The 14224-nt window shown below is 38.5% G+C and overlaps 2 protein-coding genes across 5 annotated transcripts in view; one reads left to right on the top strand and one right to left on the bottom strand.

Annotated features, from left to right (window-relative positions):
• LOC142339644 (uncharacterized) overlaps window positions 1–14224 on the bottom strand; it is a 615633-nt gene that overhangs the window by 350187 nt on the left and 251222 nt on the right. The window lies entirely within an intron of this gene.
• LOC142339645 (uncharacterized) overlaps window positions 2017–14224 on the top strand; it is an 82985-nt gene continuing 70777 nt past the window's right edge. For 2 of the 3 annotated variants that reach the window (XM_075389834.1, XM_075389833.1), the window contains exon 1: window positions 2019–2884. In XM_075389834.1, the coding sequence (XP_075245949.1) occupies window positions 2276–2884 (609 nt within the window). In that variant the 5' untranslated portion in view covers window positions 2019–2275. Of the gene's footprint in view, window positions 2885–14224 lie in introns of all 3 variants that reach the window. The other variant, XM_075389835.1, reaches the window with a different exon arrangement.

The raw sequence follows: 14224 nt of genomic DNA, 5'->3' as shown, positions 1-14224 counted from the left end.
TTGGACTTTGGCTTGATGCACAAATACTTTTTTGTTAAGTAAGCGAAATATATCGACAGCTCAAAAAAATCTTGTTGTTTAATTTGTTTGTTTAGTATATATCACTCAACTCCCCTCTCTGGGCCTTCGAAACAATAACCCTTTATTACAAAACGCAAAACTGAATTCCGCTAGTTTATTTTTACTAAGCTGACATAAATTATCTAACTTACTCGCTGTATCAGCTAATGACAATTTACACTCCTCCCTCCTAGATTAATTTTCTCCCGAATACAAGCAAGCCGTTATTCTCTAGACTGGTTAACTTACGGCTACGAACTTTTGCGACTGTTGACTTAGTGAAGTGAGCCGCTTATGTTTAGCTCCGGGTTAGCTAATTGCACCAAACTTTGGAAAAAAATATTTATATTATAAAAATTTTTCGTTTTTTATATGCCATCAGAGCCAGCTTAACAAACAAAAAAAAATGATTTTTGATCAAACTCTTTTGCTGCGACCATAAATCTCGCGAACCTCATCATCATTAAAAGGAAAAAATTCTTATCAAACACCAAAACTAAACTACACACGTGTCCCTAAACCATTTTTTGGGAAAAGTTTCCCCCTACAGCTATAGTGCTTGATCAACTTGTCCTAATAAACCAGATTAATACAATGTAGGCTAAAATTGGGCACAAAAACTAAGATTGAAAAATTTAGCTGTCAACGTCCCTCTCATTATACACTCGTGCACCTTTACATGAGAACCTTCTTCATCTGATACTTGAATGGATATCCACTACTTCTTCGACTGTAGCTGCCGTTTGTCCTGTAATCTTGTCATGGCTGCTGTTTTAATGCTTCCAAACGGCTCCACCTCTCTTTTGGCGCACTTTTCACTTAAAATTGAAAATCCAACTCTGTTCAAAGTATCTAGTTCACTTCAAATGTTCGCTCTTTAGTGTAGTTCTAAGTTTAGATAACTCATTTGGACTTTCGCCTGATGCACATATACAACTTCGCCAAGTAACCGATAGAAATCGACATCTCAATATGCTTTTGTTGATTAATTTGTTTGTTTAAGATATATCACTCAACTCCCCTCTCTGGCGCCTTCGAAACAATAACCTTTTATCACAGAACGCAAAACTCAAATAGCTAACTTAGTTTTACTAACCTAACTTAAATTATCTAACTTACTCGCTGCATCAGCTTTTGACATTTTCCTCCGTTCTACAGTTTGTATATGCGTATTATTGCTGTAGTAAAGAGAATTATGACATATAGTAGTTCACTCTTTATTACAAAGTTAAAACAAATTGTACAAATTACTAGTTTTTTCAGTTTTTTCTTCAATTGAAGTTTTAGCTTTACGGAAAACTGTCCCAAAACTAAATATTCCAAACGCATTTTTTAATGAGATTGACCTACAGAATTAGTATTATAATTCTAATTTGCAACAAAATTATAATTGCAGCAATTAGCTATACTTCTTGTCTAAAAAAATTAATATTAAACGAACCTTAAATTTTTTGTTTCGGTTATAGGCTACGCAATTTTTGATATGCCACGAATTTTTGTTTTATGATTGATGTACTTTCGAATAATTATAAGTGCCCCGATACATGTAACCTTCAAGTCCTCGTTCAGATCAGCGATCAGTTTCAGCCAGCCTGTTTTAAGTTTTTCAGTCTCCAGTTCATAAAGTTATAGTGGGATCTAAACTGCATTGAAACTAATATCATATGAAAAATAATAAAAAATTGTTTACAGATCCGAATATTACAAAAATAAACATTATTTAACACAATTTACTTTTTAGTACTTCAAGTGCGATTCCTAAAGGACTGCAAACATATTGAAATTTACTGCATTTGACTTTATTCTGAGGTTACTTCAACTTAAAAAAAGAGAAAATCTAAAGCCTTTTTTATACTCTGATTGAAGTATAATAAAATACAATACAGCTCATACAAAACCAACATATAGAAAGAATTCTCGTTGCTTCACCACAAATGAAACAGAGCAGCTTAAACTAGCCGTGCTTTGTTATTAAAATTGTCTCCAACAATGTAATAATTTGTGTAATATGTATTAGTTATCAAATCAATGAAAAAACCAATCAAATACTCAAAAGGTAGAATTCAAATTTGAAAATTATTTTTTTTGTAAACTTTTCAACGGAAAAATCTACTGGCATCTTTCAGATGATTAAAATTTGTTTGAAAAGTGCTCTACCTAACTTCTACGTTCAAACAAACGTTCTAGCTTGAATAATTTTATTAAACTGTTAACTATGGATGACGAAAGCATTGAGTTCGACTTTGAAGAAAATCTTGACCAATTCTATCCTGGGTTACGACCTCACAACGAAAATGAAGACGACCTAGACGAAAAAGGGCGGGCAATCAGATTTCACCCCAGATCCGGGTTCCAATCCAGGTATGGCAAATTAGCCCACCGCGACTGGCGAGGGAAAAAATGCCAGTTTTTCAAAAACAGCGACGCTCGAGTTTCGCATTCTGTCAACTTTAGCGATGCTACTTACAGAAGTATGGACACTTTGCTTAACGATCTGAGCAAGAAAATGGAGATTCCATTCGGCGTTAGGTCAATTCATACACCCAAAAGTGGTTCCGAAGTGACGTCACTAGACGAGTTACAACATGGCCGTGCGTATATTTGCCGAGAGTTAAACAGGCCGAAACCGCTCAATTTGGACAGGACGTGGGAGAACTCGAAATGGAACAACAGAAAGCCGCTGACGTCTCAGGAGAACTTCAGTCGTCGGCTAGCTGGAAAGTACCTGGATGGGTGGTGGTATGAACAGCAGAGGAAAAGTGGGAGAGGGTCATCTGAGAGTAGACAGATGGGATTCAAGCCGAGGTCTCCTAAAGACGAAGAGGTTTGACATGTTATCGACATCGATAATTCGGATCTTTTCCGTTTGTGCCCCCCCCCCCCCAGCTTAGTGGGTGCATATTATTTGTACCCCCAGACGCACGTGCCATATCTTAACATAATGATTTACCATGTATTGACACGTGCTCTGCAACTGTGGGTAGCATAACATACGGGGGGATGCAAACGGGAAAAAAACGATAATTCTTTGACCTCGTGCTATATATTACCGCTAAAATGTTGTAAGCTTTGATTGTTACCAAAAACTCAAAACATTCGCAACAAAAGCAAGCAACCAAAAGGGTACACGTGTCAAAACTGATAGATAAATAAAGGTTGAGTTCTGAATAATTTTTCCAAGAACAGAAAAGACAGAATTGGAATCAGGATCTTACCTTAGTTATGACATTTTGTTACTAAGAAATTGATATCAGAAATATTGATCCATATTTACATTTTCGTAAGAAAAATCTGAAACATTTAGAACCAAAAAATAAAAATATATGTCAAAAATGGTTAGCAAGTAAATAGTTTGTGTATAATCTTCACCGCTTTGGTTTTAGTTTCAGGAAAGTAGTACCCAGGTTGAGGTCCATGATCGAATGTCTATATGTCCAGACCGTCCCAGAAAAAAAACATGTCTATGTCCAGACCGCCCCAAACGGAACATACTTATGTGCAGACTATCGAGCGTTCAGAGTAACCTATGTCCAGACTATCGTGCGTTCATTGGTGTTTCCAGACCGTGTAATTTTGTACGCACTAACCCCCCCCCCCCCCCTTGTGCGTTCATTTCGGTCTGGACATCAATTTTCGGTCTGAGACATCAGCCTGCATAACCAAATTGAACAAGGTTTGTCCAAAACCAAATGACATTTCACTTGACATAGTTCAAGAGCGTAAGCCCCCCCCCCTCCCTTCACTTCACTAGATTATGGCAATCTATAATATAATGTCTTTAATTGCTTGTAATAGTAATATAATAATGACTATTACCTCCTGTTATCAGCCAAATATGTTAAAAAAGTTTTAAAAAATTATCAGATTGTTCACACAGTGTTTACAAGCCGAAAATTGTATTGACGACGGAAGTAGTAGTAGCTAAGCAGAGCTGGGGGGTGTCGTACTCTATTTATTTAGAGTAGCTATTCGCGATAAGGGTGCGTTTAGATTTTTTTAAACTGTGATTCGCGGAGCGGGATCCTGACTTGAGTATTCAACGGAGCGGAGCGGGATTTACAAAGAGAATTGTTTAACTGAATTTGAATTGCGAAGTTAAGAGAATGAATAAAATGTTAATCAACAAATCGTGAATGCGTGATCAGACATGTCTGATCACGAAGCGGGAAACCAAGGAGGAAATGACAAACAGATCACGAGGTACTAAATGAACAAGTAATGAACAGTTTATGAAGGGCAAATAAAAGAATTAGTTTAGGACATCGTATGAAATATAAACCGCACCAAATAAATTACTAAGGATGATATCCTTGGGTATCACATACCCCTTACATCAATAAAGATAATTGTTACCATAACAATTTTCGAATGTATAAATTAATAACAATATTTACAAATTAGTACTTGGTACCAGGTTAACTAAATAATAACAATATATGTACTGGTTATCATAGCTAAAAATAAATACTATTAAATTATAAGTGTCTTAATTAACTCTTTGAGTGTCTTTTGAGTGTCTTTCTATAAGTGTCTTTTGAGAAACTCACTTCTAATTGTCCCATTCGTTCAAATTGTGTCCTTCGGTTTTAAACACAGTCATTGAATGGGCTAGAGTTGGGGTATCGGTTTCAAGAAGAGAAGGATCTCGCGTGGCGGGTGGCGAAACGTCCCCAAATACTGGGGAGATATTGGTCTCTGCAGGCTGTTGTTCCGCAAAATTTTGAATCGTTTCCACAATGGACTCGGGTGGGGGCTGGTAATTTTCAACGTCACCCGCTCGTCGAGGTCGTTTGGGTGAAGCTGCGATTGTTGAGTCAGGAGATGGGCTATCAAAGCCGTAGTAAGATGGGCTTCGCCGATTGCAGTCTGATGATCTTTGTGGTCGTTTCGCTGCGGCAGATGTGTTTGCGGAGGAAGTTGTTGGCTGCTCGCTATGCGAAACTGTGCTGGCTTCTGGCTGCTGATTTCGGATAGCGAGAAAGTTCGGAATTTTGGGGACTCGTCCTCGCATCGCGCGAGAAATGTTCAATTTTGAGGAGGATACCCCGCTGCCCGGATCACGCTTATGATGTTTCATTTTCTTATCCCCCTTTTGTTTCCTTGTGAACTTTTTCACGTGACTCTGAATTAGTTTTTGCACCAGTTTTTCTCCCGATATTGGTCAACTGCGATCCACGTACGCCTTTAACGGGGATTGCCGCTCCAATTGCGTCCCGAATTTCGCAATATCGCTGTTCCTGACCATTACTACAGGTTTTCCGGGTTCTTTGATTGTGGAAGTCGTCGGGCTAACTTTCAGGATATGTGAGCCAGGTGCGAGTACTTCATATAATCCCTCCAAGTTTATCTTCGATCGTCGCTTTCCATGGATTTTCCGGGCTAAGTTGAGTTCCACCGCTTGTTCTTTGAGAGGAATTGGGCGAATGGCCTTCGTTCGCAGGAAACGTGATTCACCGTCCTTGCTGGCCCGTTCTCTTGCTTGCGCCTCTTGCGTCGCTCGTGACGTCCCAACATCAACCTCAATGTCACTGCGGTACCCGTTCACCCACTTGTCATCTGGAAGGATTTCTTCCGGTGTCACCATTTCTTCATCTAAATAGTAGTTTACAGTGTTTTCACACGTGAGATTTGACAATTTAGGCGTTGTCGATATCACGCTCAGCGGGGTATTAGGTTTTCTTCCAAAGTGTTTTTCGAAAGGCGAGATTTTGTTGTTCTTTATTTACATATTCGCAATTGGTGTATTATTATATTTAATGCAGGCTTTACATGAAAAGCGTTAGCAGACAATTTTTCCTCTTTAATACATGCAAGTCTATTTTTCATCGTTTGAATAAGTCTTTCTACCAGTCCAACAGCACGATGATCATCCACTGGAGCTTCAATTATTTCGATATTATTTTTGTTACAAAAGGTCTTTACTTGATTGCCAACCAAACATTTTGCTTGATTCAGTCGAATAGATCGTGGAATTCCACGATTTTCAATATACTAGTCCAAAATTTTTTGAACATTTGGTCCGTTAGCCTTGTCATAAATACATGCAATAGGGTATTTAGAAGAACGGTCGATAGCTGCTAAGAAGTAAATTTCATTACCCTTTTCATCAAAAATTGGACCTCAAAAATCAATTTGAATTTCTTGATTTGATTCAACGCACGGTATGTGAGGATTAAACTGCTTAGCGGGAATAACAGATTTAGGATTCTTACCAATCACCGTGCAGGGCTTGCATTCTGTAGTTTTAACGATAAGCTCGCGATGCATGTATGGCCACCAGCAGTGCGTGGCCATGCATATCATACCCCTTGTGACCGGATGGCTGGAGTGTATGTCGTCAATCATCGCCTCTCGCAGAACGTTCGGTATGGCGACCTTTTCATCGATACATACACACCCGGAACGTTCATGGAGATCTCTCCAGTATGATTGTACGTATGGATTCAGGACTTTGAGGCGACTTTCATTGTTTGTTAGGATGCAGTCCCGGACCTCTTTTAGTACTGCGTACTTGCTGGTCAGTGACGCAATTAGATATTTATTAAAAATCTTTGATACGAGGTATTCAAATTTTGGTACATGTGGGCTGGGTGTTAGAGGGGTACTTGCGTTGGGTGAGTGAGCCGGAGATGTTGGCGTTGTTATTAGTGGGGAACTTGTTGCGCGGGTGTCGTTTGAAGGTTCTTGTCGCTGACTTGCGGTGCTGGAATTGCCTGGCGAATTAGAACGCTAACTTGTGGGGTGATTTGCGCTTTGATTAGATGACTGTCGATTCGCCGTCCGAGATGCGTCGTTAAACCAAACGCGAGTGATGCGCTTTTTAGAAGGCATTATGTTACTGATTTTGTTTATGTAGTTTATTTCTGACAATGACTTAGATGATAATGAATTGTTTGAATTGAAATTGTACGACTGAATTGTAGGATAACTAGAGGCAAAAAGCACTGATTTTATTTTTGGGTGGTGATTTTTAAAAATATTCGAGGAATGTCTCCTAATTGGCGGGATTTTAGATTGAATAATTAGAGGCTCGCGCGGCGCTATAGCTAATTCATACCGAATTTGGAATAATTGTTTACGATTACTGGTATTTCGCTGATCGAGAGAAGTGTTAAGTGGATGTTGTGACGCACGGTCTACATATTTTAAATTGTTTAAATTACAATCAGTATTTGAGGCTAACTTTCGCGGAGCAGGGGAATTATAATAAACATGTTTGTGTACTTGTGCCGCGTGTGTGTTAATTAAGTTTATTGCCTTATTGTTGGCCTCAATCTTAGGTGCGATTTGTAATGCTGGATCCTGTACCTCAATTTTAGGTGTGATTTGTAATGCGGGATTGTGTGCCTCAATTTTAGGTGTGATTTGTAAAGCGGGGTTGTGTGCTATTAATAATTGGTGTAAATGAGATGCAGGTTTTGTGTTATTTAATTCCAATGAAATAATAGATGTAGAAACTAATTTTAATTTTGTTACAATGAATTCCTCATCATAAGCGGAGACTTTTTTAGCTTTTTGAGACGGGTGCCTAGAAATGTAGTCAACTAAACCCATTTACGCCCCGGGAAGATGTTCAATGTCGAATTGAAATGGGAGTAAACAATCGATCCAGCGGGTTGATCTGCCGTTGTATGATTTATTCGACCTATTTTCTTTCATGATAGATAGAAGGGCACGATGATCCGTAATTACTGTAAAATTTGTTTCGTACAAGTAATTTTTAAAATATTCAATTGACCAAACTACACCCAGAAGTTCAAGTTCGTTTACGCTATAACGTTCTTCGCAAGAATTTAAAAAACCGAGACGTAAATGCGATTGGTTTCCACCCATCAACTGTCAATTATTCAAGTGCTGCTCCGAGACCGGGACGAGACCCATCGCATTTTAGGCGTGTTTCGAGTTGCGGGTTATAGTGGCTATTTGCAGTTGCGTTCCCGATGCGATTTTTTATTTCATTGAAACAATTCTCATGATCCTCTGTCCAGATAAGTTTTGATGTCTTTTTCAGCAATGGGCGGAGGAGATGACTAATTTGAGCACGATTAGGAATAAAATTCCCGATGTAATGAACCGACCCCAGAAAAGAGCGGAGTTTCTATAGAGTTTCGGGGTCCATCAGATTTGTGATGAAGACGTCGCGTATCAGCGTCTCTTCCTTGTTTTCAAAGTCGCAGTTCTCTTCCAATTCCTTTAAATTTCCATATAAGTGTTCTACTGTTTCTCCCCGAAGCTGTTTCGTAATCAAGAAAACACGACGATCGAAAGTTATGCTGCGAGGGCGGATGAATGCCTCTTCCACGATCTTCCAGAAGTCTACAGTAGCGAGGGTATCGATCATGATATGCGGGTTCTTGCAATTGAGGATGCGGCGACTTTCTACCCCGATGCTTAGGTAGAGTAGAGATACGGTTTTGCGATCCGCCAATGACCACGGTTTGTCACCACAGATAATACCGATTTCAATTAGCCGTTGGCATTCGTTTTGCCGGTTCATTTTCTGCTGCGCGTTACGAGCGTTCCTCTCTCTCTCCGATTGTGCGGAAGCACCAACTATAGTTTTTTCGTAAATTGGCTTGAGGGGAAGTTCCACCATCTCGGGTTTGGGTCCAAGTAGTGTATTGAGAATAATATTCTCTTTTGCCAACATTGCCAATTTAAATTGCACTCTCCATTTCTCCCAGCGAAGAGGAGGGTCGGGTGTAGGTTTGTCCCAGAACGGGTCGATTCCGAGAGGTGTACGTTTAGTTGCTGGCTGCGCCATGTCGTACTCTATTTATTTAGAGTAGCTATACGCGATGCGGGTGCGCTTAGATTTGTTTAATCTCTGATTCGCGGAGCAGGATCCTGACTTGAGTATTCAACGCTTACTCGCGGAGCGGGAATCACAAAGAGAATTGTTTAACTGAATTCGAATTGCGAAGTTAAGAGAATGAATAAAATGTTAATCAACAAATCGTGAGTGCGTGATCAGACATGTCTAATCACGAAGCGGGAAACCAAGAAGGAAATGACAAACAGATCACGAGGTACTAAATGAACAAGTAAGGAACAGTTTATGAAGGGCAAATAAAAGAACTAATTTAAGACATCGTATGAAACATAAACTGCACCAAATAAATTACTAAGGATGATATCCTTGGGTATCACAGGGGGTAACAGGACGTACCTATGAATAAAGATTACGTATAGCCTATTTTCATCAATTTTCCAAAGACGTACCTAAGAGAAGAGAGTGAGAACAATAGACCTGTCATCTTATTGTAATTACCCAGGGTTAAGTATCTTAATTACCCCCAGGGAAATGCATCCAGTTTTCCGCTTTAATGCAATTCAGTTAATCTTGTCTACTTAATAAAATATATCTGCGGTTACTTTTAAGCATTTTCTCATTTTATTCATTCGCGCATAGTTATCACAATTACAAATTTTAATCATTTTTCAGAATGCTGTTCTATCATTTTTCATTACAATTCAAAAGAATTTACCCGATTTTGTGCTGATATAGGTAAATTTTACCATTTTTTGCCAAAAATTCCCAATTCTTGTAAAAAAATACCAAATTCTTACCAAAAATCACCCAAATATTGCCAAAAACACCCAATTCCTGCAAAAAAAATACCCAATTCTTCCCAAAAAATACCCAATTCTGGCCAAAAAATACCCAATTCTTGGCAAAAAATACCCAATTCTGGCCAAAAAATACCCAATTCTTACCAAAAATTACCCATTTCTTACCAAAAAATACCCATTTCTTGGCGAAAAATACCCAATTTCTACCAAAAATTACCCGTATGATGCCAAAAAATACCCAATTTCTGGCAAAAATACTCAATTCTTCCCAAAAAAAAACCCAATTCGTGGTAAATAATTCCCAATTTTTATCAAAAAATATCCAATTCTGGCCAAAAGACACCCATTTCTTTGAGCTGAAAATTCCCAGCTTTATGAGCATATTTCAAATAATTACCAAAATTCAAGGAAATTTACACAAATTTGTCTAATTTACCCCCATTATTCCCACAATTTTGTGATTTCAGAACCTTACAAGTTTCAAAAGCTTTATAAATAATTCTCTCACTTGATCCCATTAATTTTGCTTGGAGGTAAATGACCTCTGCTTTGTGAAGTCTCCTAATAATAAATTTACTGTGTCATCTGTTAATGTGCCTAAAATTCTCACTTGATTAGACAATTAGTCACTATATTATTGTCACGACATTACAATTACATCATAGTGTCGTCATAATTACGTCATAATAACGTCACAATGACGTCATTCTGTCGTCACAATTACGTCATTGTGTGGTTATAATTATGTCATATTCAACAAAGACCTTTTCATTTCCGTTTATTTCATTTTTCTGATTTACAGAATTGAGTGCAGTTGAGTACACTAATCTTTATTACTTCTGACAAAAGTTTTTTATCATCGCAACTTCCATTTTAACAATTTTTTACTCCTCCTTTTCTCACTTCTAATCTTACAATATATTTTATTTTCAGATATGCCTCGAAAGTCGGACCAAAAAGAACTTTGCAGGTCTTACGATAAGTATATTTTGAAATCCAATATGAGTAGACATCAGAAGCGTCACGCAAAATTTGCTCAAATTGCCCCCAGTCAATTCCGGACGACGAGCAACTGCAGAAACACGTTGCTTCTGTACATGCACCGTCTCTGGTTATCAAGAAAAAGTTTTCTTTTAGCAGCTGTCCCTTATCCTTCTCTACATATTAACAACTTCTCCATCACAAACGAAACAGTCATCAACGTTCAATTCCTATCACCTACGAGGATGTTGACCTAACTATCTATGGAGACTCTACCGCTCTTCATAGTGAACCTCAAACGGTTCAACACTTTTTACAAGACTCACTGCTCGAATTGTCTGGAAAGAAAGTGCATAACTTCAAGTTAGTCGAACTCAGCCACGAAACAGCGATCAACAAATTAGATTTCGTTTACGACCACTCACCCATTTCAGCGAAAGTTAACATTTCCTTTGGTTTTATACTTCAAAGTGTTCATAACTCGGATGAATTTCGATACTTTTACGCAGCAGACAACAACCCCATTTTCTTTAAATCCTATGGTTCTCTCCGATGACTCAGATCTCAGTTTTATCAAATCGAAATTAATTGAGATGCAAAGTTTTTCTACCCAATCTAATTAATCAACGTCCAGACACGAAATGGAAGTTTTATTGTGTTACAAATGTCACTTTCTTTGTATTTTTCCTCAGTGGTGTTCATCTAGTCTGTATGACTCAAAATATTCCATCTATTTTGCCCAGGAACGGTTACGTTACGTGTTATGTTTCGGATTGTGAAAAAAACTCTATCAAGACAGCCTGAGTATATTCCGCGCTTTGGCTTACGATTTGTACGGTAGTGATGAGTTAAACATAAAACAATGGAATTGATGCAGATGTTTCTCTCAGCGAAAAGGAGAGATGACGAATGTATAAACTTGTATGTTCCGTGCTTTGGCTTACGATTTGTACGGTAGTGATGAGTTAAAACATAAAACAATGGAATTGATGCAGATGTTTCTCTCAGCGAAACGGAGAGATGACGAATGTATAAACTTGTATGTTCAGTGCTTTGGCTTACGATTTGTACGGTAGTGATGAGTTAAAACCTAAAACAATGGAATTGATGCAGATGTTTCTCTCAGCGAAAAAGAGAGATGACGAAACCTTTCCCGGAAGACGATATACCTGTTCTTGAGGCTCTTGTTGACAGAACCATTCAAGTTTATACAAAATTTTTTGACCAAAAATCTGAAATTTTTGCTGAACTTACTCGTCGATCCTGCTTAAAGCGAGCACAGACAACTTCGTTGCTGAGATATGAAAATCATATCTGTTGGACAGCGGGCATCAACAAGTTCCCCAAAAAATTCCGTTGCTGCATATGTGATCACTTTTTCGATAGATCAAAAAATTTGTTGGTCCATCTGAAGAATTGTTCCAAAAACACGCAACATAGGTATCCCTCAGAAGCTTATCAGCTGTCAGAGACTGTTTTCGATCGACTGGAAGACGTTAATATTATGGTTCCAGCTAATATTATTATTTTCTCACTTAATTGTTTTCGGTTTTGATTCAGTAACAGTTATTGACGTGACTCTCAACAACAACGAATTGACTTCTTGGATTGGGAAACATGTTCCCATTAGTGTGTCGATATCTTCTAACCCACTTGAAGAGACCATTTTCCTTTGCAACTCAGATCCGAACCAGTTAATTCGAGATTTTGTGTCCAACCTTGAGCTGATATAGCAAAAAAGTGCCATCCTTATAAAAGAAAAATTGCAAAACTTCATTTCTCGACTTGGAGAAAAGTATCGGCTCGCTCAATATGAAGATCCTATGCGAGAGAATGAAGGACTCGCCAATTATGAGGCAGAAACTGGTGTGGAGGATGAAGAGGATTCCAATTCTACTAGAGACCGAAGAGAGCTCAAAATTCTATCGAGTTTCAGACAAGATTTGGAGAATTACTACAGTACAATCCCCGTGTTTGGTTTCAACAGCTCGCGATACGACTAAAACTTGATTAAAGAATATCTCTCGCTACATTTACTCACAGAGAGAAATGTAGTTCCCATTGTGATTTGTACGGGGAACAAATATATTGGAATGATCTTTCTTGGCTTATAATTTCTCGACATTTTGAACTTCCTGGGAGGAGCTACAACTCTGGATAACTTTCTGAAAGCGTATGGAGCCAGTGAGGAGAAGGGTTTTGTTCCTTTTGAGTGGTTTGACAGTGCTGAAAAGTTGAATGAGACCCAACTGCCACCAATTGAAAGTTTCTGGTGTAAGTTGAAAAACCATAACGTCTTGTCAGTCAATTACGATAAGTTTATGGATTGCAAAAAAAGGGGAATTGAAGAAATGGAAGCTTTAAAGAAGCTGAAATTAAAAACAGTTCCCAAAAATACATAGGAAAACTATCGGGAACTTCAAAACATTTGGGAAAAGGAGAACATAAACACATTTCGGGATTTTCTTAAGTGGTATAACAACAAAGACGTCGTGCCCACTCTTGATGCAATGACAAAGATGATTCAATTCTACCACTCAAAACAAATTGATATGTTGAAACTGCGCTATACACTCCCCAGCTTGGCAAACAGAATTCTCCATTCATCAGCAGATGCTGCATTTTTCCATTCTGCGAGCAAGACAAGGAATATGATAACTATATCAGCAATTTGCTGACGGGAGGACCCTCGATTATCTTCACCCGATATGCAAAAGTCGGGGAAACCAAGATTAGAGAGTCCGAAAATGTGTGCAAGTCTTTTGTGGGCCTTGATGCGAGTCCACTCTACCCATTCTCAATGACCAAGGAAATGCCAACGGGACTCTACACAAAATGGGAGTTCAATGACGACACTGCAAACTTTCACCCAAAAAGGAATTGGAGGAGTTTGTTTGAGCAGCAGATAATCGAATACTTGCAGAGCACTCATCCAGATTGTTTAATACAGTCACAGTTCAGTCGCAAACAACAGAAAAAAATTGGAACTTATCTCGTCGATGGCTTCTGCTCTCATTGCACAGTGTTTGAGGCAATGGGATGCTACTTTCACTTTTGTCCCTGCCAGGAAGAGAAGCGAGTGTTATTTGAAGATAGAGAGAACGGATTAAAGACACGGGAACAAGATAGTGATCGAAGAGCGTATCTGCAGGGTTTAGGATACACGGTTGTTGAAATTTGGGAGTGTCAGTAGAAAACTTGGAGGAGGGAAAACACAAATGGCGTTAAAGATTTCGTCGACAATGAATGTCCATTTCAGCAACCCCTTTCCAAAAATGTTCTTATTGAAAAAATAAAACGAAGAGGTTTGTTTGGAGTGGTTAATTGCAGCCTCGAAGTCCCCGAGCACTTGCACCCTTATTGTGAAGAATTTCCTCCTATTTTTAAGAATTGTGAAGGTGGGCGAGACGAAATTGGGGTCCATATGAAAGAATTTACTGAGCGACACAAATTATTATCAAAACCACGAAAAATGCTCATCTCTAGTTTCAAGCTTGACAGAGGACCAATTATTACTCCCCTTTGTTATTTTATCTGGAAAAAGGAGTGATTCTAAGAGACGTTTTTTTGGTTCCTACAATACACTCCCCGCCGCTGCTTCCAGACCTTT

Source organism: Convolutriloba macropyga, chromosome 5 (assembly GCF_964194025.1).
Source record: "Convolutriloba macropyga chromosome 5, txConMacr16.3, whole genome shotgun sequence".
Lineage (NCBI taxonomy): Eukaryota > Metazoa > Xenacoelomorpha > Acoela > Convolutidae > Convolutriloba > Convolutriloba macropyga.
The sequence above is the reverse complement of the archived record's forward strand: the minus strand, read 5'-3'. Positions and strand labels throughout refer to the sequence as shown.